Here is a 27,737-nt window from a genome sequence, read left to right on the forward strand (position 1 = left end):
CCGCCCGCCAGCCCAGCGGGAAAGTCAGAATTACCGCCGCGGTCTTTCGACCGCGGAACGGTAACCTGACGGCGGGACTTTGGCGGGCGGCCTCCGCCGCCCGCCAAGGTCAGAATGAGGGCCTATGTCCCCTGAAGGTACTGTCATGGATGAAACAGCAGAAACTCTGGGAGAGCACAGAAGAGGGCCGGCAGAAGCTGCCCCGACACTCACTGACTTGATGATGGTGATACAGGGCTCCTGGGACGATCAGACCACTATGATAGACTCAGTTGCAATTGAGTTCATCCTGCTGCGAGTGAACCTGCAAAAGGTGGCAGACCGGATGACCACGGCAGAAGAGAACATAGGTGTCCTGCAATAAAAAATGCACACTCTGCGCAATGCAGTGTCAACCCTGCAAAAACCGATAGCTCACCTGGATGAACGAATGGAGGACTCCAAGGGGCGATCCCAAAGAAATCATTTGAGGTTCATAGGGTTTCCGAAGAGGGTGGAGGGACAACCAGCTGAACTATTCATAGAGGACTGGATTGACACTACCCTGCTCCCCAGCAGGCTGTCTAAGTTCTTTACAGTTGAACAGACCTACCAGGCACTGGTTCCCCCGCCAAAGCCTGGGGCGCCCCGAGGGCCCTCATCACACGCATGTTTCGTGATAGGGATAGTGATGCTATTCTGCAGCACGTCTGGGTGCATGGCTCCCCAATTTGAAGGCAAACCTATTTCAGTATTCCCGGATTACAGACAAAAAGTTGCAAAACCAACTAAAGGCCTTCCTTAGATGCCTAAGGGACCTTAAATATAGTGTGATGTTCATTGCAACACTGAGGATTCAGCACGGAGGGAAGATGTTTTTCTTCTTCACCTGACAGGAGGTGACTGACTGGTTGGATACTCTGGCTGGGTGACCTCGGCGGGGCCCCCTAGGAGGGGAGTGACATCACCAAAAACTCAGAGGCACTCGGCCCATCTGTGGAATCAGAGTGGGTGAACTAATAGCCTGGATGACACGTGGCAGATGAGAAGGATAGTAGTTTGTCCAAACGGCATGCTCCTGGACACTGATATTGTGCCAGGCTCAAGGGAATCCTTTTAAAGAAGGAGGAATGATCCTGGAACTCACAGTGACAGCACAGACGTTGGACTACCCTAAACTGTGTCTCTCTCACAGTGGATACTGTAAGTGCCCAACAGGAAAGAGACTAAATGTGTGATTACTGATGTTCCCTGGTAAGGCTGTGGACTTGGCCCAGGGATACTTGGATTGTGGACTTCAGGCGAATTGCATAGATACTTGCATTGCTCCTAGGTAAAGGATGGGGCAGTCAATTTGGGATGCACTATGATTATGTACCCTGATCAGTAGACTATGCCAGCAGGGGGATTCAAAGAGTGGTCTGAGGACACAGGGGAGGAGCTTGAGTGTCTAGGCCTTGCACCTCCCTCTGGGCCCCAGCCTCTAGCATAGCAAAAAGTTATTGATCTTTCTTTGATTTACGGGACTGGGGCAGTGGATGCTAGTTTCCGAACTGCCTGTTGCTGGACCGAGCAATTTGGCAATGCTGCCAATGGGATGGGGGAGTCGGGAGGGCATTATGTTAACTGTTCATTGTTTTGTGGAATTGTATACTGCTCTTGTACTGTATGCTTCAGGTACCCACCACTGCTGGAGGGAGGGTTGGAGGTATGGGGGTGCTCTTGGGTCGGGCCCCAGACAAATCTGATAGGAATTGAATATGGTGGCCAACTAGTTTAAACAGCGGACATTGTTCTGGCACATGACTGTGATTGTATAATAGATGGGGTACTTGACGGCGAGCCACCCAGACTAAATACCAAGCCAATAATGACAGGGGCGTTACATGACATGCTCCAGGGCTTTCGCTTGGTCAATATCTGGTGGCAAAAATACCAGACAGAGAAAGTATACTCATGTTCATTCCCACGGTGGGGACATATAGCCAAATAGATTACTGCTTTGTGTCAGCCGAAATGGCACAGGGGTGACAGGTATTCTATTTGGCATGTTGTCTGTCAGACCTTTCCCCTGTACTGTAGGGCTTTGGGAGAGAATGTAGCCACTCAGCGACACGGCTGTGGAGGCTTCGGGCATAGGACCTGAAGGACACCCCATTAGTGGTGATGGTAGGTGAAGCACTATCGCACTATTTTACCAAAACGTAGGGTAGCACAGGTAACAGGGCAGCAGACTGGGCCACCATGAAGGTGGCCCTTAGGGGCCTATGTCTCAAGACTGTTTATGGTATTAGGCACCAACTAGAATGTGACTTAGACCAACACGAGGAAAGTCTGGAAGTCCTAGAAAAGGCACCACCTACAAGCCCTGGCAGACTACCGGAATGGCAACAGTGCCAAAAGGAACTGTTGGATAGCTGGCACAGACTGGAGAAATACACTTACAAAGCTCACTGACAGAGGCTACATGCGGAGGGAGACAAGCCCAGGGCAATGCTTGCACGACTGGCACCACAGGAGAAGCACTGGGTTCCTATACTGGCAGTTTGAAATAGCAGGGGGTCCTGGTTAGTACGCAATCAGCCATTAATGAGGTGCTCTGGTCCCACCTGAGTGAAACATATGCGGTCCATTCAGAAAAGAAGGGTGCAGCATATCTTACTCTTCTGAGTCTTGAAGTGCATGGAAGAGAAACCAAGGATAGGCTTATTACCCACGAGGAGATTCTTGTGGCAATCAGGGGGCTGAGAACGGTGAAAACTTTGGGAGGCGTCAGCCTTCTGTCTGAGTTTTACCACCACTACACGGACATAGTGGGGGATTGATTGCTAGAGGTCTACCAGGAGGCTATCCACGGGGATTGATTGCTAAAGGTATACCAGGAGGATATCCACGGGGGGTGGTTTCCAGACACAATGTGTGAGGCCCGATCATGCTGGTGCAGAAACTGGGCAGGAATCCCACGGAGGCTTCCTCATAAAAACCACATTCACTGTTAAATGTGGATGTTAAAATCATAAATGGCATACTAGTGACAGTCCTTTTGCCTCACCTCTCGGCCTTAAATCATATGGACCAATGGTGTTTTATTCCATAGAGATGACCTCTTTATAATCTGAGAAGGCTGGCACGCGTATATCATCCACTGCAGCTACGGGAAGATGCTTGTGCCCTGGCATTCCTCGGCATCGAACAAGCATTCCACTCGGTGGACTGGGACTACCTCTGGCAGGTACTGGAGAAGACAGGACTAGGCCTCAAGTGCATACAATGGGTCAAATTACTCTACACCAACTCGGGCGCCTGAGTGCGGACAGGTAGGGTGTTCTTGGATAGGTTTCAGCTGCATAGGGGCACCAGGGAGGGGTGTCCCCTATGGCCTCTCCTGTTTGCGCTGGCTATGCAGCCAGTGGTGGAAAGACTGCACCGGGCACTTGGCCCATGGGGGTCACGGTAGGGAAGACCACATGTGGTATCCTTATAGGCCTATGGCGGCCGAATGATTTAAGGTGGCCTGAGTACCCTGTGCACATTCTACTGAATGCGATGCAGGAGTTTGGGAAAATATCAGAGCTATATGTCAGACAGACCAAATCTAAATTGTTCCCAGCTGGGGAAACTGGCCGAGATGTGGGCTGAGACATTTCCAGAGGTGGGAATCCCCTGGGAGTCTGACAGCATGAGGTACTTAGGTGTTCGCATCACCCACACACAACAGAGACTCATGGATATTAATATTGGCAGGGCGATAGAAGGACTGCAGGCCTCGGCCCGGTTCTGCAGAGATCTGCCTCTATCCTTAATGGGTAAGGCTGCCCTAGTAAAAATTGTTCTGCTCCCCTAGTGTCTGTACGCACTGCAGGGCACCTTTTATGAGATCCCCACAATGCTACTTCACGGGCATTGATAGACTCATTTTCAGTGCTTTAAATGGAAAAATAGAAGTGCAGGTACTCTGTACCAGAGTACCTGCTTGTTTCTGAGAAGTCCAATTAAAAGTATTATGTTTTTCTTGAGATATGCCGGTACTCTCCCTCGCAAAATAAAAAAGTGCCGGTACTCAGTACCGGAGAGTACCGGCCCATTTAAAGTACTGCTCATTTTCAACCTGTTATGGGCGAAGAAGCGAAAATGCATTGGCCTGACCACGCTCAAGAGGGATTGGGGAAAAAGGGGGACAGAGGTCCCCAACATGGAACTCTAAAATATGGCGGCACACTTGCATCACGCTATCCACTGGCTGGACCCCGAGAAAACTGGGAGAAGGGGCTCGTGCGACTCTTATGGAGGGCTGCTGCTACCTGCATTACTGATAAGGGGTGCACCCTACGTTGTGTGCCAAGTGTGCAGACTGTGGGAGATGACGATCACTAGAGTGATATGCTCAGCTACGTACGTCAGATATGCCACTAGGGTTTCTCCAGCCGTTCTTTAGGATAGCTGAGACCATGGTACAGAAATGGAAGGGTTGAGACTGTACCGCACTGACTGACCCGTACCCTGAAGGCACGTGTGTCACGAGGCGGGATGCTAATGCGACCTTCATGCTTGGGACGTGCCAATACTTGTAATATGAGAAGATTTCAGGAACAGCACGCAGTGTGCGCCATGCTTCCCGGAAGAGCCTCCGCACTTCCACGCACTGATGGTGCTCGTGGCCACGCAGGGGGGTGTAGACGGATTTCTAATACGTATCGGTCGCTAGGATCTCCCGAGAGCGACAGTTCGCATGCAAGCGGAATGGGAGTAGATGCTGGAGCAGCCCATGACCGCTGGGGATTGGGAGAGAGAACACGGGGCGAGAACAGCCAGCTCTAACGCTGGGTTTAAGTTGATACATTATAATTCTGTAAATCAGTCATATCTGTCTCCAAAAGTACTGCATGCTATATACAATGCCCGCACTGGAAGTTGTGCCCGGTGTGGGGGGCCTGTGATGGAATTCCTACCTGTGGTGTGCCACTGCCCATCCCTGACATCCTCCTGGCACAACGTGCTGGAAAACCTTAATAGAGGCACTGGTTGGACGTTGCAGCCCACAATACAACAGCTTCTACTGAGCCTGCTTCCCTTCCCTACAAATGGGAAACTTAGCAGGAATGTGTACTACTCAGTGCTACTGGTGAAATGCCCCACAGCTGTAAAACGGATCGGGCGGATCCCCTGAGGCCCAAGGATTGGCTTAGGGATATGTCTGGATGGGCGGTGGCTGAGGAGGTCCGCATGAGGTATATCCGACAGGACGAAAAGCTGGAGGACGATTTAAAAGCATGGCTGCCATGCTAACTGACTTGAGGGAACTCCCAGGGGCTGACCCCACGGAGGGAAACTGGTGCAGTTGTAATGACGGCTCAGAGCGGAGTAAGATGGCAGTGCATAAGTGGAGGACAAGCAGTGGGTTGTTGCTGGGCCCCCTGGTAAAAGTGATGGATGGAGTGGGAACCTGATGGAAGGGGCTCTGCACTGGAGAATAGCCTTTTTTTCATCCTTTGACTTAAAGGTCAAATTGAAAATGACCACGAGCAGGAGAGGGGAGTAGCTGAGGAACTATTATTGTTAGTTTTGGTGAATGCCACATTAAGACGAGCCACAGCTCTATTGATTAATGCTTTTGTATTTTGTGTCCTACGAAAACTTTATAAAGAGTATCTAAAAAAATGTTTTTAAAAACAACATTGAAAATTAATATAAAAAATCGTTTAAAGAAATCATTAAAACTATTTTTTAAAACAATATCTCAAATTATATTAACAGATTTTAAAAAGCCAATAAATTTAAACATAATTTACCAATTAGAAAAACATAAATATAGTAAAAACAATTTGCATCCTACAACCTTACAATTCCAACAACCCACAAACAATGTGAAATAATTCTAAAAAATTAAATAAATCACAACAAATTTAAAAAATGCAAAACCATACTAAGGGCCTGATTACGAGTCTGGTGGTCCTGACCGTCGATCCTCCAGGAGGGGACGGGAGCCATGGGGGCAGCTCCGCCGACACCACACCGCCAACAGAACACCGCCACGGTGAATCACAGGACGTGATTCGCTGGGCGGTGTTCTGTTGGTGTGGCGGTGGAGCAACCTCCACTTCCCCGCCGCCCGCAAGTATGGCTGTTGGCGGCTCTCCATCGGAATAACGACGGAGAGCAGCCAACAGTCATAATACGCCGAGCGGCAAACCGCCTGCACAGGCGGTCTTCCGCACGGCGGTCCTTTGGCGGTCTTGCAAAAAGACCGCCGAGGTCGTAATGACCCCCTTAATAATCAAAACATTAGATATTAAAATCAAGGACAATTTTTTCAAGAAAATGAAAAAAAAACTTGACATAATTAGTAACATAATAAGTTAATTATAAAAAAATATATAATAAGCCATTTACAAATCTAATTCATTAACCCCTTCACTGCAAAGCCTTTTCCCCGTCCTGTTTAAGCTTTTTTTGGCTTTTTGGGGGTAGTTTGCGCTTAGGCTCCCAAAACGTTTTGTCCACATAAGCTATCCACACCAACTTTGCATCCTTCTTTTCCAACATCCTGGGGATTTTAAAAGTACCCAGGCTGTGTGCATTCTTCTAGCGGGGACTGAGAAATTGGCCAAAATACAGATAAAATCTGTTTTTTTGGAGGAATATGGGAAAAATGTGCTGCAGAAGAAAGCATCTGTTTTATTTTCTCTGCAGATGGCACCAATTAAGGGTCTGCAGTGCTACAATCACCATCTTCCCAGCTTTCAGGAACAGGCAGAATAGTATCAGAAAAACAAATTTTTCAACACAGTTTTGGCATTTTACTGGGACATACCCCATTTTTCCTATTTTTTGTGCTTTCAACCTCCTTCCAGTTAGTGACAGAAATGGTGGATCCCAGAAAGCTATACATTTCTAAAAAGTACACAAAACTCTGGATTCAGAAAGGGGTCATTTGTTTAGATCCTTCAAGGTTTTCCTATAGAAAGTAACAGCTGAAATAAAAACATATTGAAATTGAGTTGAAAAAAAACAGTCATTCCTATCTACTTTTCCATCTGTAACTTTTTGCAGCTATGGCAGAATTTTTAAAGCAATATACTGTTACGTCCGCTGGACCCTTCTGGTTGCGGGGATATATTGGGGTTGTAGGTTCACCAAGAATCCAAGCTACCCAGAGCCAATAAATGAGCTGCACCTTGGAATGGTCTTTCATCGTGTACCGGGTATACAACAATTCATTTGGTAAAATATTTAGAGTGAAAAATAGGCATCAAGGAAAACTATGTATTTCCAAAATAGGCACGAGATATGGAGTTTAGAAGGAGTGGTTATTTGCACATCTTTGAATTTGGGGGTACCTACACTAGCATGTGAATTAAAGGGCATTTCTCAAAATGACTTCTTTCTTACACACTGTCTTGCATTTGGAAGGCGCAAATGCAGAGAAAAACAGTTGGTAATAACACTTGTTCTGCTACTTTGTGTTCCCCCAAGTCTCCTAATAAAAATGGTACCTCACTTTTGTGGGTAGGCCAAGTGCCCCCGACAGGAAACTCCCCAAAATGTTACATGGGCACATCACATTTTTCCACTGAAAACTGATTTGTTTTTGCAAAGTGCTTTACTGTGGGTTTTTGGCTCTTGCTCAGCCGGCACCTATGAAAACCTAAAACTAGACACCTAGGGGAATCCAAGATGGGGTGACTTGTGTGGCTCTCATCACATTTTTCCACCCAGAATCCCTTGCAAACCTCAAAATTCATCTAAAAATACATAACACATTTTCCTCACATTTCTGTGATGCAAAGTTCTGGAATCTGAGGGGAGCCACAAACCTCCGTGCACCCAGCATTCCCCCACGTCTCCCAATAAAAATGGTACCCCCCTTGTGTGGGTAGTCTTAGTGTCCTGCAACTGGATATGCCCCAAAATGCAACGTGGACACATCACATTTTTCCACTGAAAACTAACCTGTTTTTTGCAATGTGCCTAGTTGTGGATTTTGGGCTCTAGCTCAGCCGGCACCTATGGAAACCTAGCAAACCTGCACACTTTTGAAAACTAGACACCTAAGGGAATCCAGGATAGGGTGACTTGTGCTTTTCTACCCAGAGTCCCTTGCAAACCTCAAACGGTGTCTAAAGTAACTCATTTTCCTCACATTTCTGTGATGGAAAGTTCTGGAATATGAGGGGAGCCACAAATTTCCTACCACTCAGTGTTCCCCTCGGTCTCCCGATAAAAATGATACCTCACTTATGTGGGTGGAACAAGTGTCTGTGACAGGGAAGAGCCAAAAATGTGCAGAGGTTGAGGGGGCATAAAAGCGTGTTCATAAGCACAACTTTATTTTTATACATTTGTAGGCTGACTCTGCTTTGGGCACCCATACAAGTGAGGCATCATTTTTATTGGGAGATCGAGGGGTGCACTAGGTGGTAGGAAATGTTTGGTTTATTTCTGTTTCTGGAAAAATATGGCAAAGAAATGCAAGGAAAAAATGTAATTTTAGTCACATTTTGGGGTTTGCATGGTATTGTGGGTAACAAAACTTGTTTGGATCCACAAGAGGCACACCACCCTGGGTATTTAGCTTTCAAACATATCTAGAGTTGGTAGATTTTCTCTAGACGAGAAGCAAACACGCTACCAACTCTCTTACTTCTGTCATGTCCCAAACACTCAAATTGTGAAAAAAACACCCTTAGGTTTTGTTAAAAAGACCCTTCACCCACTAACCTAGTTGTTGACATGCTTCATCATTGGGATCCCACCCAAGACACCTAGCATGTCAGGGGTGTGCTTTGGCGCCTGATTACAGCGGAGCATTTTTTTTTGTAATAGCACACATTCTGGTTGGATTTGGAACGAGGGTGAGTGAAAGGTTTAAAATATAAATTTTATTAACAAGAGATTTCACAAAATTGAAATACACTGTTAATAACTAAAAGGTAAAAAAATTGAACCAATGACTCACAACTCATGAGCTGTAAAGCCACGACAAGGCATGAACCACTTTACAGGCCATTCTCACTCCTTTCATACGTGACAAACAAAAGATCATTCACAGAGCCAGCCACGGGCCCAGCACATTACAACATTCATGACAAGAGACAATGTGGACACAATGTACACCCTGGCAGAGAAAGATAGAAAAGACAATTATTACTGCACAACCATATATTCACAAAGTACACATACATACTGGTTGGATTTGGCACAAGGGCGAGTGTTGGTTCAACAGATCTAATGTTATTAACAAGAGATTTCTCATCAATAAAATGCACTGTTAACAACAGAAAGGCCTAAAAACTAAACCAATAACTCACAGCTCATGAGCTGTAAAACCACGCCAAGGCACAAACTTTACAGTCCATTCACACACCTTTCATACGTGGCACATACAAGACCATTCAAGCCGCTAGTTGTGGACCCAGCACATTACAACATTCACATCACCAGAAAGCACCATTCAAGGGCCCACCACTTTCAAAAGCCCACATGCCTGACACAGCAATTACACTGGCTGACAGAGTGTTTGGACTATGTTTGGCTAGCAGTGTGTGTACCGACCAGCAGCAAGTCACTACTCATACACCGCCAACCAGGTGCCAGTCCACACACACCGCCAGCCAAGAGCCAGTTTACACACCGCCAGCCAAGCGCCAGTCCACGTACACCTCCAGTCAAGCACCAGCTCACACACACCGCAAAAAAGAAAACACACCCCAATTGTAAGTAAATACAAACCTACAAACACAACAGCTCTAACTAAAAACATCACACTATTGCCAACCTTGAAACTGAACAAAAAAATCAAATGATACAGTCCAGGCAATGCTCATGGGTGCTTCCAAAAATTCATTTGGGTATGATATATTTGAAAACAAGTGGGCACACACAGCCCAGATTTAGAAGGACAATCAGGGCTGTAGATACAACTCTCCTTCCTCCTGCCTCTTTGCATACAGACTTTGCATCTCTAACAGGGATTGTTTTATTTAGGCGTGGGAGGAAGGTGATCAGGAAAGTGGTGATCTTTCAATCTAGCCACATCTTCCACCACTCCAACTATAGGAACACTTACCTGTTCCACTACAACAAGGCTGCACATCACAGACTCCTGTAACTGAACAAACACAACAAAATCATTAAAGGTTGCTAAATGGAAGAGATAGATAGCCACCTTTTATACCAAATGTAAGCCTTACAAACAGTAGTGTAAGGTTCCAACCTCTGATCTACTCCATCTACGCCACCCTTGTGCTTATTGTAGTCTAAAATGCACACAGGTCTGCACACTTCAACATCCTGACCCAAGTCACAGGTGAAGTACTTTCATCATGGACGGTAGTCAGCATGTAAACATCCCTCCTGTATGTATATTTCACAGCCAGCAGTTCATCATTATGCACGGCACCGCACTGTCCCCTCTCCAGTTTTTTACACACAAGCTTCTTTGAATAACCGTTATGGTTAAAGCGGACTGTGCCACAAGCAACAGTATCCACTTTAAACAATTCCCAAAACAATTGCACACCAGTGTAGATGTTATCTGGTACAAATGGTGACCTTTGTTGAAAAGTCCTCTACCAATTTCCCACGCAATTTTCTCATTAACTCCGAAAGTGGACGGACAACCAGGGTTGTGGAATCCCTACCAATGTACACCCTGAAATTATAGACATATCCTGTACTACTCTCAGACAGCATATATATCTTAATACCATAATGTGCCCTCTTGCTAGGAATGTACTGTCTAAAAACAACACAGCCCTTGAACAGGACCAGAGACTCATCCACAGCATTTTCTTTCCCTGGAACATAAATCTCTGAAAATCGATCTACAAAATGATCAAGGACAGGTCAAATCTTAAAAAGACGGTCACAATCAAGGTGATCTTGTGGCAAAGCTAAAGCATTATCAACAAATGCAGCATCCAAAGCAGAAGCAAAAACTTATCACGACTCATGATAGCAGGAAATATGGCCATTGCCATCAAGGGACTGGTAGACCAATATGAAGACAGTAACGGTTTCCTCATCAAGCCTATCACAAAAAGTTAAACCCCAAAACTTCTTCAACTCTTCCAGATTTGTGGGAGTCTACCAGGTAGCTCTAGAGCAGGGCTTAAGTCTGGCACTGTTGTCCTTTAAGTACTGTTCAGCATTCAATTTAGTCTGATCAACAATCTCACCCAAAAATACATTGTCCATAAACAACTGAAAGAAATGTATAGGTAAAATGTTTTCAGTATTCACTCTACTCCTTGCAACACCAGTAAAGGAAGGCAAAGCCAACTGCACCATGTTTTTGGCAGCCCAGAGTTAAGCTCTTCCAATGGGAAACCTTGCAGCCCCAGGCTGCAATCCAGATGCCTCTTGCTGCACTATCACACATCAGTGTCCTCCTCAAAAACAGGTACTTCATCCACAGTGAGAGTGGCCTCACCATCAGATGATTCTTCTAGGACAGAAAATTCACTGCCAGAATCTTGCACTTCCTCATCTGCCTCGGATGCAGAGTCAGACTCATAATCATGGTCAGAGAAAGATTCAAAAAGCATGCCAACAATCTGCTGAGCTATAATCCTGCGGCTAGCCATGATCCTTACTAATAAAAAGTAAATTGACAAATAAGTCAACAACAACCAACACTGTGTAAAATAAGGAATAAACAAAGTGTGGCTTTATCACAAAGCCCTATATACTCAAAAACGATACCACCCACTTGCCAGAGATGGCTAGACTCACCAACACCTACTCTGCACAGACACAATAAGCTCCAATGATATCCCACTAAAAAAGAAAAGCAAAATACAATTACACATAAGACAACACAATACACATTGGGCACAAATCTAAGGAGAATGTTACATACAATAAAACATAAGCTAAATGTGCTACTATTATTACACCACTTACAAAAAACTAATTCATGCATGGCAACATACTCATTTGGAGTAAACAGTACAAAAGTCATTTTCTTACCAAACACATGCAACTACCGAAAAATGCAGGTCTATCAAAGCCAAAACCACAAGCAGGAGTCACAACAAAGAAATCAAAAGCTTTGAACTAGAAATAAAAGGAGAAATAAAACTTTATGATCGCAAATAATGCGCCAGTCCACAAACCACCTGCCACCAAACATTCAGAAATGTTCTCTGCTGACTAGTGGTTTCTGCCCCCCTCAGGGCAGATGGGCCCAAAAAAGAGGCCGGTCTGCCCATAAAGGGGGCTGAAACTGCTAAAATAATCACCCCGTAAAGGGGAACAACCCTTGCCCAAGGGGCCACTCCTCAACATTGTCATCATACACATAAAATATCCCTGGTAGCCTGGTGGTTTCTGCCCTCCTTGGGGCAGAAGGGCCCAAAAAAAGGCCGATCTGCCCCCAGAGGGGGAAGAAATGGACAAAGTAATCACCCCCTAAAAGGGAGTGACCTTTGCCCAAAGGGTCACTCCCCAACATTGCCATCACACACCTAAAATATCCCTGGTGGCCTAGTGGATTCTGCCCCCTTTGGTGCAGATGGGCCTAAAAAAGGCTGATCTGCACCCAAGGGGGCAGAAACAGCCAAAATAATCACCCCCTAAAAGGGAGCGACCCTTACCCAAGGGGCCACTCCCCAGCACTGCCATTCAATATACTAAATAACACTGGTGATCAAGTGTTTTCTGTCTACCTTGGGGGCAGATGGGCTCAAAAAAAGAGGCCAATTGCCTGCAAGGAGGGCGGAAAATAATCACCCCCTAAAGGAGAGCAGGTCCTTGCCAAACGGGCCGCTCCCCAATACTGCAATTGCACATAATAAATATCCCTGGTTGCCTAGTGGTTTCTACCCCCCTGGGGGCAGATGGGCCTTAAAATGAAAAGGCTGATCTGCCCCCAAGGGGGGAAGACACGGCCCAAATAATCACCCCCCAAAGAGGAGTGACCCTTGCCCAAGGAGGTGTTTCCCAACACTACAATTGCACATAATAAATACCTGTGGTGGCCTAGTGTTTTCTGGTCCCCTTGGGGGGCAGATGGGCCTAAAAACAAAAAGGTCAATCTTCCCCCCAGGGAGGCAAAAACAGCCAAATGAGTTGCTCCTCTAAGGAGTGCGACCCTTACCCAAGGTGGCTGCTCTCCAGCGATGCCCAAACCTGAAAAAAATGACTGGTGTTTAGTGGGCATTCCTGCTGCACGATCCCAGTGCGATCGTGCAGCAGGAATGTTCAAAGAGACATCACAGGAAAGGAAAACCCTTTCCTTTCCCTCAATGCCTTTTTTGAACCCCCCACCTGATGAGAAACACAAATTCTGCTCCTACACGCGCTGGAAGCAAATGGCTTCCAGAGCATCTGGGGCAACATTCAATGACATCGGCATGCGGTGGGCACTGACCTCATAAGATGCTATGGGGGCATCAGAAGCGCTTCAGCTGCCATCCCTGCCGAGGGATTAGGGGCCGATCCATGGGTGGATGCTAGAAGGGTGGGGGGGGGGGGGGGCATCCGACACATGCCCACCACGGTGTTAGATAACATCCGACACATGCAAAGGGTTAAATAAGTTATCAATTACATCATTTATATAACTGATAATTAGAGTAACCAATTTTAAAAAATATATATTTTCAAATAAATAAGGATTCAATAATTTAAGACTAACGTAGTTTACATAATTATTAATCTAAGTAACCAGTTAAATTTAACAAATTATGAAAAGTATAAAAACTAAAATATATTAAAATATGTTGCCATCATGCTTTCCTGCAAACCCAACAACCACCCCATAATTAAAAAAATAAACTAAGCTCAAAACCAACACTTTAAAAATACTACCCCAAAAACAAAATACCTACTTAAGAAATCACAGATAAATTACAGATAACTAACAATACAATATTAATAAATTAAAACACACAAAATCATAAACCATCACAAAATAATACAAAATCAATATTGTATACAACTATATTAAAAAAAGACTTTAAACACATGTTCTTAATTTGTAAGGCCATGGTTCTGCCTAGGAGATATTTTTTTTAAATCATTTTTTTTTAGCATATACATTTAGAACTGTAAATAAAGTGCATTCCTTTAAATGACGTGAATTACGTTACTGTGTTTTATAAATCACATTAATTATTGGGTGATGTTGCGAAAATAAATGTGTGATGTTAATAAACCTTTTCGCAAAAAAATATTTGTATGGGAAAGCTGTAAAATACATAAAAGAACTTTGGTTTGAGGACATTCATCTCGAGCTTGATGGCATTCTTTGGAGGAATATTTAACTTATATATGTAGAATATATTAACGTGCTGCTCTACAAATGAGATTCACAAAACCAAATATCCACAGGCTTAGGCAGTTACATAGGTTATGCTAGGCGCCTGATAGGAACTATGGGTAATTAATTCCCGGTCTTTAGATGGAAAGGACTCTACTTGCTTGTTTGTGCTGTAGATGTCTTCCGTAAGAGGCATTTACAAACCAAACAGGTGTCTCTTCAACTTATTGGCTTTACCATTTTTTTGCCACAGATATACATCTGCAAAAAAATTAAAAACGAAAAAAAAGTGTGCTGACAAGAGCGTGTACATGTGGGTGTATGTGTCATTCCGCACCCATGCACATGCCTGATGATGTATGCGTGCAAGTGTGTAATTATGTATGCATGTCCATACGTGATCGTGGTTGCATATGCATGTGTGATGATGTAGGCGCATGTATGCATCACCACACATGTGCACATATACGGAAGGAGACAAGTACCATTGTATTTTATTTTTTGTATTTACTGTTCCAAAGTGGCACACGTCAATCAAAGCAATAACTTAAAACAATTATTTGTTACTTGCATTAAAATGCTTTTTAAAAACGGATTGGCCACAGCAGCAAACGACAGTTGCCGGGCCCCTGAAAAAAATTGTGAAAAAAATTGCATTGGGACAGGGAGAGAAACAGAGGAGCGGATGGGAGAGTATTCAATGTGGATGGAGAGACCAAAATGAAGTGGGTGGGTTGGTAACAGATGAGCTTGCGGTGGGGTGTAGAATAGGACATTAAAAAAAGCAAAAAAATCCTGGGTGCTTTGTGGGAAAACAATAGATGAGCTGGGGGTGGAGGGAACAACACAGAGCATGTGGGGGAATATTTGAGGGGGGGAAGCAGCATACGAGGGTGATAGCAAGAAAACATACTCTCATGAAATGCTTAAAGAAAAAGAAAAAAGTAGTTCCAAGAATGTGAGCAGTGGAAGGATACAAGCCAAACAATATAAAGGATGGTAATAAAGCTAATCTCCAGGGGAGGGGCAAACACAATAAGATAAGCAATAGGATGACACTAATCACGCTGTAAGTTTGTGCATGGTCCACAAGAGGTCGTTCTACAACAGACAGCCAAAACCTCCCTGTAGGAGGGACCTAAAAAGAATCAGCTCTCCACCCAAAGACATGGAACTACCCACAGTTCCTAGATGGTGTTTTCCAAATGAAATTGTTTATAGGTACTTTTTGCGACATTTTAAGCATAAAAGTCTGCATTAAAGCATCATGAGATGATGCCAATAATTCACAAAAATAGAACCCCCTGCTGAGACTACACAGGGGGTCATTTGATAGCTCATTTTGTATTTTATTCAGGGTCTATTTAGACTTCATTGTGTGACTTTTTTGCAACGACGACCTGTTTTGCAAGTAAAGAATCCTGCTTAGAAGGCATTTTTAATATAAGATAAATATTTGAGGGGTGAATGTCTTAAATTTCCCTAAGGTTTGTTTATGTATTTTGCACATCAGAAAGAACAAATTGAATGCATTCTAGGAATCGTACAAAAAGTAATGTTTTTGAAATGCGTCAGCACGAGAGTCTGGGAAATTGAACTATTCCCTGTAGAACAGGACATCCCACACTGCTGCCAGATCTGTAATTCAAACTCCATGGTCATTCAAGCCTTGATTTCTGTATGCTGAAACTGCACATAAGGGTGCCAATTTGGAACCTTACTGACCTAAACAAGCAAGGGAAAAAGCTCTGTGCCTCTCTGCCAGAGTATTGCACCATCCAGTCATATGTAAATATCCAACACCTACTTTATATCTGAGTTTCGTGACCTGAAGCAGGGCTACAAACGCGCCACTCTGTCCCATACGACAGCCAAAGTCCCCTCTGCCTTTTTGGTGGCAAGGCTCCAAGTGTTAGTTTCCTACACTTACACGGGTGAAGCACCACCAGGTTTGGCAGGAGACACGTGGTTGACCTCAGACAAAAACACAAATATAGGGGTCAGAAGAACAAATACGAAAGGGGGCTCCTGCATTAACACTTGGAAGGGTCGAAAGGATGCTGTTATGTGAGGCAATAATAATGAAAAGCAAATGCTAAAATATAGTTTCCAAGAATAATGAAGTTAAGAGGGCCAAAGAGAGGGCTCTATTTATTTAAATATATATATATATATATATATAGGAGAATATGGGAGGCAGATAAAAATGATAAAAAGTAGAAGTCCGGCAAAGGGCAAGGAGTACCAAAGGAAAATTAGATAATAACGGATATCGCGGACAAAGCCAGATGTTAAATAGGTGAGAGGTGCACATAGCAAATTAATACGCAATTGAGACAAAAAGAGCGTTTACAGCACTACAAAGCACATGAAAACTACCATAACCTGATCGCATCCCAAATTGTATGCATCACTGACAAAGTATGCAGATATTCTAATTCTCGTTTTAAATCACGTTTTATCCTCAAGAGAACTTTTTCAAGTCAAAAAGCGTTCTGGTTTAACGATGTAACTAGCAGGCTTGTCTGCAGCGGACCTCTGCGCAGCCCGGTTGGGTTTGTGGTGTTGCCATATAAATAGAGACGTGACATGTGACCGGGGGTTTGTCCCAGGATCCACCCTGGACCCTCTGGGGTTCTATTTATACAGCGGCCACGTGCTTCAGAAGGGACACGGTAACTTTAATTCGTCCTTTAAACGTCCCTACGGCATGGGTGAGACGAAGACCTCAAGGGGTCCTCCATGCCGCCATAGTATGGCGCCCGGGACCCCTACAGAGCCCAGCCAATGAGAGGCACGAGCGCGTGCTTGGCCCCTTCCCTCTTCTCGCGAGACCCGGCAGATTATAAGGGTGAGCGCAGGGCAGCGGCTGGTCCCATTTGCTTGACATTGCACAGGAGGAGGGCTCGGGAAGAGTCGAGCTTGGCACCGGCTTTCGCGCGTTCTTCTTGTCTGGACCTGAACAGATACCAACATGAGTGACCAAGTGGTTAGCTTCCTGATAGATTTCCTGGCTGGGGGGGTGGCGGCTGCCATCTCCAAGACAGCTGTGGCTCCTATCGAGAGGGTGAAACTGCTGCTGCAGGTGAGTCAGATGCTGAGGTGTCATGCAAGGGGGTTTGTGGGGGCGACTAAGTGACTCCCGAAGGCTACAGCTGGCACTGCCAACCGGTACTTCTCGTTTCCAACCCGGCAAGAAAAATTCGAATAAAGTTTGTAAAAGTGGTTGGTCAAGACTTGTATATTTGTAACAGGTGTATCTTGACTTTTTGGAAACATTAAAAAGATGTAATCTTTTAGGTCTCTCCTCGCAGAGCTAGACCCCCTTTCCCACGTGTCGGCTGCTGGGTGCCTGCTAGCTAAGAGCTGAGTGACTAAATATGGAAACATGTCACACGCCAGTGTTCGGTTGGTTCCCACAGCCTGTTTATAGAACGGAGCTCTGGGACCGACAGGCAGGGCTGCGTTCGTATCTGGTAGCACAATAACTTCTGCTCTTTTACATTGGGACTTTGGGTGCAGGTATAAACATATAGATTGCGAGTTGTTTTTAACTGTATGAAAGGAATCAGTGCTTAATGATGTTTGTACAAGGTACGAGGTACGAGGAATTAATTGCCGATTGGAGGTGTGTTTGCAGTACAAGAAGATTAAAGCAGGTGGTCACAAAACGCCACGTTTCCCAAATATAATCCGACTCTGACTTCAAGCTTGAAGTGTTCGCAGGTTTAAATCCACTTGTTTGAAGTTAAAAGTAGATTTATTTGTAACAGTGAATAGGTCTGATTGCATTTGGCAATATGTGTGCGTACCTCGGTGACAGTGATTATGGATCATAAAACAATGGAGTGACATGACACGTTTGCGTTTCCAAGCAGTGGAGGCGCAAAGATTTGCCCGAAATCACGTGGTTTGTCTGGGATTAAAACCCAGGTCTCCCATTGAAGAGGTGAACGCCTCTACCACGGGGCTACATCACTCTTGCAAACCTATGTCGACACACACTTCTCTTTAAAGAAACACTAGCTCTAATTTCAGAGCCCCTTAGATATGTGGATATTGCACAACACATTGGCTGGAAACTACATTCTGGGTGACATTTCGAATAGTAATGTTTCTCATTGGGTCTTTAAAAAGTTTATATCTGTGAAAGTTGCAGAAGGCTCTGGCAGACTCCGCCGTTAAACATCTGGGCCAAGGAATTGCGGCAGGCAACAATAATGGGATGTTGTTTACTTGGCTTTTTTGTGTCTTGCACTTGTCACTTCTCGGTGTGTCCTTCTCACCCAATCAGAAGATCTGCTGTCTCCGAACTGACCTTCAGCGCTCTGCTGAATAAGAGACACTCAGGGGTCTTGGGTGAAGTATCAGCCCTCCCTCGCTGATCTCCCTCCACCTTTTTGACAGAGCGACCTCTATGGACCTAAAGAGGCTGCTGCTTCGTGCTGCACCTACACAAAATGACACATGGGGCTCTTAGCCTTTCAGCCAGCGCCACCTACCGGCCAAGCACGCTATGCATTGAGAAGTTGACCCTTTCAGTTACGGGCACACTATGCCACCTGCTGCTCGGTTAATCGATATTGTACGTTTGGTGTGGAAATTCATTGCCCAGAAATAATTCTTGTCATATTCGCGAAATGTTGAATGCGTACAAAAAGAGGCAGTTGTTTTAAAGCATACGTTAAACAGTGACATACAATATATTTTTTACGTTGTGGTATAGTTACAGTGTGCGTAAACTACTTCTTTTAACGTCAGTAAGTGGTGAACTAAAGACCCCAGTTGGTATCTTTTAAATACGGAAACATTGCAAGAAATAATGATACATAACATTGGAAAACCGACATTGACTGTTCAGTACCGGCGTAAAAACCTACACATAGTAAACAAACCGATAAATGCGTATTTTATTGACTTTGTGTTGAAAAGCACGTTTTAATTCTAATAGAAACAAATGTGCGTCTTTGTGTTACGTGATTTTTTTTAATGTACTCTTTTATGTTTTTTGACCGTTTCACACCACACCTTTTCTGTACGAACCCGTGCAGGTACAACATGCCAGCAAACAGATTACAGTGGATCAGCAGTACAAAGGGATCATGGACTGTGTGCGGAGGATTCCAAAGGAGCAGGGCTTCCTCTCCTTCTGGAGGGGCAACCTGGCCAACGTCATCCGCTACTTCCCCACCCAGGCCCTCAACTTCGCCTTCAAGGACAAGTACAAGCAGATCTTCTTGGGGGGAGTCGACAAACGCACCCAGTTCTGGCGCTTCTTCCTGGGCAACCTGGCCTCCGGTGGCGCAGCCGGTGCCACCTCCCTCTGCTTTGTGTACCCACTGGACTTTGCCAGGACCAGGCTAGCTGCTGACGTGGGCAAGGGGCCCACCCAGAGGGAGTTCAGCGGCCTAGGCAACTGCCTCACCAAGATCTGGAAGTCAGACGGTGCCAAGGGCCTGTACCAGGGCTTCAACGTCTCCGTCCAGGGCATCATCATTTACAGGGCGGCCTACTTTGGTGTCTATGACACTGCCAAAGGTGAGCTGGGCATAGGAAGGGGCCATTGCGGCGAAGGTGGTCTTAGATCTGACGTGGGAGAGGGAGGCGGGAAAAGAAACCACGAGGGATTCGTGAGCAGGGAGAACGAGGTATTAGGGGCGAGGAGTAATAGGCACCATGCCACAGGACACTCGTGTAGGGTGACCAGAATTCTAAAGCCAAAACAGGGACATTTCACACAAATACAGGAAGGACTACAATTTTACTTTAACTCAGCGCGCAGAATGACAGCGCTCATCACCACAGATTCACAGCGGATGCACTAAGAACATGAATAAAATGCAATTCTTAAAGTTAGTGTAACGTCTGTTAATTACATTACTCTATTATGACATCTGATAGCTATCAATACTCTGAAAAACAAAAAATATCACGTTCCACCGTTTTCAGTGGACCCTTAAAAAACCACGACATGAGTTAAATTTCCCGAATCTGCCTGAAAAACCGGCACTGTTCCAGCAATTCCGGGACGCACGGTCACCCTACACTCATGGAAAGGTCGGGGTCAGTGTGACATGAGTGAAAGCAATGTCACATCACCAGTGAACGGGCCTTTCCCTTTTACAAGGATGGGGGCGGGGAGAAACCAGTTGGCAGTGTCGAAGAATCGCGATAGCACAGTGTGGCATCACTGCGTGCTAGGACTCTGACATGCACAAGAGTGCAAGCATTTAGGCAGGAGCCAGGGCGGGCTTTAGAGCAGTGCGACCAGCGCGGCCGCAGTAGGCGCTGACCTGGAGGGGGGGGGTTGGCGCTGTGTTTAATTTACGATTTCAAAGAATCTGATGAAGAGTATTCCTTGAGTCCAGCTTTCAGACAGCAATACACGTATCAAGGTGACTATTGTGATTAACGTTCCTGCTAGAAAGAGAGAGATGGAATTTGTCTAATGGGAGACAGTTTTGACTCGTCACATAGTGGCACAGAGGGTTAATGTGCTTGCTGCACAGAACAGATCTGTATTTTATTTGGCTAGCTGAGTGGTTTAGTCAAGCCAACCTTTACCGCTTTAAAACAAAACAAAAAGTATTGTCGCACTGGGCCCCAACAGCGCTAAAGCCGGCCCTGACATGAGTTGTGGCACTTCTAGAAATGCGAGGGGTGGTAATTAGAGAGGCTAAAACTCAGAGCCCAAACCAAGTTCTATGAAAAATGGTATCTGAAAAACATTTACCTAATCTTTTTCGCATTTTAATGAGCAACCATTGTTGAAGCCTTACTTGAAATTTGTCAGCGATTACTTTACAACCCGAACTTTAAATTTTAAATACCATCTTACAAATTGTAACGTACTGCACATTTTAATGGTGGTAGATAAAAATACACGATGTCATGTTTATTTTTTAACAGTATTCAAATATGAACTCATCTGATAAAACCTAATCATATTTCTTTTAGAATATAAATGTTTCTAAATCGTGAATACTTATTCTGTATCTAGAGCGTCTTATGATGACTGTCTATATAGATTAATTAAGTCAATTTTCTTCAGCTACACTGCTGCAAGAAAGCACTCTGCTGTGTACAAACTAGAGCCTGTCACAAGTGGCCACTGTTACTGGAGCTGCAAGGCACACATAGGGTGATTATTGGCGTTGACTGATTACGCGTGGAAAAGGCTTAAACCTCAATTCTAATGAATGGAACACAAATGGGTAGAGTATTGATAACAAACCCTGTTAGCTGAACTTAGACTAGCCTTTGGAAACAGCTAGCCCACCGAATAGGCTGATTTAGTCACAAATGAAGATTTGACTACCTGAAAGAATGGAAAGAAGTACATCCTCTCTTATGCCACAGTGTTATTTATAATATTATAAAATGCTGTAAACTGATGCATACATTATGCTTTGGGAACAATTGATGAATAGAGGCTGCAGTGACCCAGTAGTGGCCTAGTTGCTTGTAACCCCTGTGCCCACCACCTGTCACTGAATGTGCCTGTCCCATGACTGGTGGCAGGAGTGAAGGACGAGGTCCAAGGGTCACCTCTGCCAGTGCTCACCCGTGTCCTCTACCCACAGGCATGATGCCCGATCCCAAGAATGTGCACATCATGGTGAGCTGGATGATCGCCCAGAGTGTGACGGCAGTCGCTGGTCTTGTTTCCTATCCATTTGACACCGTCCGGCGTCGTATGATGATGCAGTCCGGAAGAAAAGGAGGTAAGAGGGCAGATTTATTTATGGCGTACGTATGAAGCGCAGAACGTTCACTCACAGGAGGTATCTTGGCACTAAGATTCACAACCGTAGCCAACAACTATGGAACCAAAAAGCAGAGAAAACAAAGGAAGAAACAATTTAAATGGAAGGAAATAGTCACGTTTTTTAAAGTTTTCGAAATATACTTAATTGCTTTCTAAATTCCTCTTACATTTGCGATGACACAGGAGAAAGAATACTCCGTTTACCTGCTTATAATATTAATATTCTAAAGATGGGGCCCCATACACTTGTTTCTCACAGTAAACTGTATTAAAGTATTTTTAACTCAGTTGTTTGTCCTCCACCTACCAGCGGTCCCCATATATCCTCTATACACTGTGATACCATCCCTGGACCCTGTGTGCACTTCCCACCATTCATGTGCTCTCCACACACAGTGATGGTACCCATCGTTTGTTCCTACATATCCATGGCATCCAGGAGTGTTCCATCAACTCTTTCCCCCCATGTATTTATTACGCCTTTCTGCTCCCTTTGTGCGCTTTCATGTGGACCATACACACACACACCCATGGCTCCATAGCCACACACTGCTATCAACGATACGCATTCTATTTCTGGCCTCTATAAATATCTCAACCATCTATGAATTCTCAGAATATTTCTGCTACCCAATGGCAGTGCAAAAAAGATGGAGCTGGATACGAGTGGGACAGTGGGACTTGGGTATGCAATGGTCCACATTTTGGGGAATATGTCTCTCTCTTACACTTTGCCTCTGAAGAGGACAACCCGGACTACTCGACCTCATGCTGTTGAGCACCCTGCTTATTGTGGAAAACTGTACAGATGTTTTGACTATTGCACTTGTTTTATTGATGTGTAATAAAATGAACAAATAGATCTGCAAAAGAGTGCAAACAAGCTATGGGAATGGATCTAAGACCTATCACTCATCCCTTTTGCTTGTTGGGATGTTCAGGCCTGTGGTTTAAACACCTCATCTCCTAAAAGGCCAGTACAAGCTAGTGGCCAAATGTACACATTTTCTTCTGTAGCCCAGTGAGGTAACCCCCCTCCTGCTATCCATGTACGCTAGTACATGCCTTGTGAAGAGTTGCAAACCATCACCTAAATGGCCATCCTTTCTGTGGGCACATCTATTGATGTCCTTGTCCAGACTTGTTGGCTAATCTCCAACACACTAAAGGCAATCAGAGGAATACTTGCTATTTGTCTAACCACTGGAAATCATTTTGTATTGCATTCTAACCCATCGTCTTTTCCCACCATGCCACCTTAGTTTGGACCCAACCATATGTAAATCAGTCCTTACCTACCTACTTCAATAGGAATAATACACCCTGGACTGCTAGGTCAGGTCCTCCCTGAACTGGAACACAAGGAACCCAAGACCAGTTTCACCTTGCCTGGGGCTTGTCAGTCCGTGTAGCTCAGTTCCAGTGGCATAGTGAGCACGGGAACCTTGCCACTTAGGATGGGATATCAAACCCACAAAAGGTGACAGGAGGAATGCTCGCAGTTTGTCTAACCACGGCAATCAGTAGGGGTAGCATTCCACCCCATTGTTGTATTGCCCGCTATGCCACCTCAGTTTGGACTCAGCTATAAGCAAAGGAGTCCTGACCATGGTCTAAACTCTCCATTAGGTTGTCATTTCCCAGCAGACTTCTTGAGCTGTACTGTCACTGCCACTGTATATATCATTGGTGCCAAGGCATCCAGTCGGGCTGCCCCCCACTCTATAAAATGTATACAATCAGCCATTGACAACTAATCCATTAGTGGGGATATAGAGTGAACACCCCCCCCCCTCCTCCCCCAAAGCAGAGCCACTAAATGTTTTTTGTTGTTGTTCCATTGGGAATCATACATTCTGCCCTGGATTAAAAGGATATGACTAGTCACCTCTGAGTTCCATGCCCTAATAAAGGGTCTCTGTCTGTTGCCTTGTTCCTCTATATGGTCTTCAGATCACCCTGCAGCACGGAGGTGCCATACTGTCTCCTGTCATCTTCAAACTTTACATGGAGCTGCTTGGTGCTGTATTCACAGAACTGCATCAAGATTCACCAGTATGCTGATGATACACAACTCTGCTTGAAATGATGTTCTACTTCAGGCAGCCAGTGCCTCAAACATTGCTTGCACATCATCTAGACCTGGATGCCCAGTGCCTACCTGAAGCTCTGCCCAACCAAGACAGAGTTCCTGTTATTTGCCCAGAAGAACAAAGAAGATACAGTACAAACCTGCCACATTGACATGAACCTTGATGGCTTCAAGCCCAAACTTTCACTGAATGCCAAGTCACTTGGATTGACTCTGGACACCAACCTCACCTTCAAGGAACACATTGCCAAAACAAAACAAAGGTGGCCTGATACTAGGCATCTCTTCTAAAGAAAGTCAAATCATTTCATCCAGAAAGCAACTTCAGAACTGCATAAATAGCCCCCATATTCTCGCATATGGATGGTGGTGATGCCATACTTCATGGCCTAACAGATTCCACACTGAGACTCCTTATGGGGATCCCACACGCAACAACACATCTCATCCAGAGCCTAAAGAAATATGGTCACTCCATACCCATTATGATGCTGGACCGCACCATCTTCAAAACCTGCTGCAACATTTACAAAGCTTTAATGGCCAGTACCCCTGCTTATCTTACAGAAAAGCTCTCTATCTCTGGTCGTATTCAGTACACTCACAGCCACAATGTCCTCAAACAGTAGACTAAGAAAGAAGTGTTAAAAAAAACAAGACAGAAGGCCTTTTCAGTCTATATACACAGGATCTTAACAACATACCCGTATCCACCAGGACTGCCCCAACACTGTTCCATTTTAGGAAGAAGTTGAAACTCACTTCTACAATGCATTAACCATCCACTGCCCAGCTTAATCTTCCATTACATCTTGACTTTATACTTGTCTTTGACCATGTACAGTGCTCTGCTGCCTTCTGGGTAGGTTTTCCACTATAAACATACCATATACATACATACATACAGGATGTACTTTATTCCATAAAAATAACAAATTACACAGTATTAGAACATGAAATGTTACAAGCCCCAGAAAATTCATATATGTGTATTATGTTTTAACTACTTTCTAAATAAGTATCAACCCTATAAAATCTATGTGAAAGTACAGTGTGCACAAACAAAGCTGAAAATATATTGCCTAATTTTGTTTCAAGAGCACAGAAGACTTACTTCTACAGGTTTAGTCTATGAACTGAATTTACACATACACACATTTAAGGTCATTAGCAGTTCTTCGAAATCAATGATTCTGTAAGTCATATCTTAGATACCTTGTCTAATAAGCTCTAGATTAATCAAAGTCTGAAATGTTGTCAACATGGCCATAAGGTACGCTCTTGCCCCACGTGCTAGTGGCACAAGAAGTTCTACATAATTCACTCCACTTTGTGACGACTACTATAATTTCTTTGAAAACTATTCTCTAGCTGGTCAAAAAGACAGTTCTCTTTACCCTGCATTGCTAACAATCACCAACAATAGGCATTCCAGAGTGTTCCTTTGTTTGATGTCTGCATGACTCTGAGATCTGTTGTGAAATTATTCAGAAGATGACCCCTATGGAGGACTCCCAGAAAGAGTCTGGTAATCTCTTGTCTAATGATCTTTTCAGTATTTGTCTAAAGTACTTTTAGGCCTCACATTGTAGGTTTGTGATGTGAATGTTGGTTTTGAGGGTCCATTATCACTTTTGTAACTCATATCTGTGCATTTCTGTTTCTGTAGCCGATATCATGTACAAGGGCACAATCGACTGCTGGAGGAAGATCGCCAAAGACGAAGGACCCAAAGCTTTCTTCAAAGGCGCCTGGTCCAATGTACTGAGAGGAATGGGTGGAGCGTTTGTGCTAGTCTTGTATGATGAAATCAAGAAATATGTTTGAGTCTCAAAAAACTAGCCAGTGAAATTGTCTCGGATGAGTTTTGTAACATATGCATGTGGTTTAATGGACAGTGGGGTATTTCCTAGGGAAATGGTGAAGGCTAGCCAGACAAATCCAAAGAGAGGAAGTGCAACTTTGTAAAATACTTCAAAGGTGTCCACTAGATCATGATTTTTTTTTTTGTATTTAAATAGAACAGTTATATTGGAACCAGAACACATCTAAGTTATCAATAAACATAATTTAAGTTATAGTGCCTTGTGTCTAATCTTCGGTAGTACCTTCTAAGTACAATATTTTGATTTAACAACAACTATTTGTTGTGAATTGGAACCTCCTGAACTTAATCTACAACACTCCCCTACTCAGTGAATGCCAGGTGAATAAACAAAAATGTGAGGACAGAACCTAACTATTTAAACATGTTCCTCCCCTTTGTGTTTGTTGCAAATAGACCTCCAGTCTTGTCTGTGTACTTTGCTTCTCTTTCATTAGAGGTGTTGGAGTAAATCCATTCATCATTGGCATAGGCTATGTGCTCTTGATTAAAACGTTTAGTCTTTCTGCGTACCTGTATTTAAAATAAAAGTCAATTATTGAAAGCAGTGGTGTAGGACATTTACCTTGGATGTCTTCAGTACAAGCTTCAGAACCCGTATTACTGACTGTGAAAAAGTGGTTTATTTGTTGGATGGATAGAAGTCCAACACAAGTAATGAAGACACTATCCTCTTAGTTTCAGTAATTTAAACTTGAGCTCAACACAAGGTAGCTTTTTCGCAGAGCAGACAGGCTTAAAATAGATAAATGTGTAAAGCATTTAATAACACCAAACCAGATAAAAAGTAAAAAAAAAAAATACACAATACAATAAAAATCCAGCACCAATTTTTTAAAAAAGATAACAGCAAAATATCATAAGTTCACGCTGACCATGATGGGAGCACGGGTGGGATACCAAGTTCAACCCGGTTGGAGGCTTTACCTTGGGACTTAGGCCCAGATTTACTAAGCCTTTGCATTTTCCTTGCCTCGAGCAAGGCAATATGAAGGGTTGCGTAAGATTTATAAAGCCTTGCAAGGGGTGATTTGCCCCATCTTCAGTAACTTTGTAAAGAAATGGATTGCCACACTGCAGCTTGAGCTGCATTGCATTAAATATCATAGACATATCCGTTTCATAGATGGAACTTGGGCCTTTCCATTACATTCACCCATGGAATTTAATACAATGCCAGGTTTACTGGTTTCAGTAAACCTGGGACTGCGCCAAAATGGTATACCACCCTGACCATGGCGTAATGATGAGAATTTCGTTTAGTTCTCCATGCTACTTCCTATTTCTATATGTGATGTATTCTGAATCCCTTCCACCACAAAAATAATCCTGCCTTTAACGCAGGAATTCTTGACCATGTTGCAAGGGTGCCTGCGTTGGCTCTAGGCAGCCTCAGCTGCACCCGTGCAGGTAGAGAGCTGAGAAGCATCATCTCTTAGTAGATATGGCACTGTTCAGTTCTCTCCCATTCACACAATGCAGCAATCAGCTTTGCTTGAACTTGCATGAACTTTTAGGAAAGTCGAGGCAGCACGCATGCACTGTCTTCAAGACATGCTGAATTCACTGTATGGGTCTTCGGCACATCCACGCTTTTAATTGGTTCCTTATAGTGACCCTTGTAAAATCTTGCTTTTCTATGGTCCCTTTTTTGTTTTTGTCCTGCCTTTTGGCTGTTTGTTTCCGCCATGAAGACTGACTGTGTTACGTGGATCAGTTCACTTTTGACCATCTAGGTTAGGTTTCGCGT

The 27,737-nt window shown here is 44.2% G+C and overlaps 1 protein-coding gene across 1 annotated transcript; it reads left to right on the top strand.

Moving 5' to 3' along the window:
- The first annotated feature begins 17,102 nt into the window (after nt 1–17,102).
- Nucleotides 17,103–26,531, top strand: SLC25A4 (solute carrier family 25 member 4). The gene is made up of 4 exons (XM_069199611.1): nt 17,103–17,327; nt 19,294–19,780; nt 21,826–21,966; nt 25,772–26,531. The coding sequence occupies exons 1-4, from the start codon at nt 17,217–17,219 to the stop codon at nt 25,927–25,929; spliced, it is 897 nt and encodes a 298-aa protein (XP_069055712.1). The 5' UTR covers nt 17,103–17,216; the 3' UTR covers nt 25,930–26,531.
- Nucleotides 26,532–27,737: the final 1,206 nt, after the last annotated feature.

Source organism: Pleurodeles waltl, chromosome 1_2 (assembly GCF_031143425.1).
Source record: "Pleurodeles waltl isolate 20211129_DDA chromosome 1_2, aPleWal1.hap1.20221129, whole genome shotgun sequence".
NCBI lineage: Eukaryota > Metazoa > Chordata > Amphibia > Caudata > Salamandridae > Pleurodeles > Pleurodeles waltl.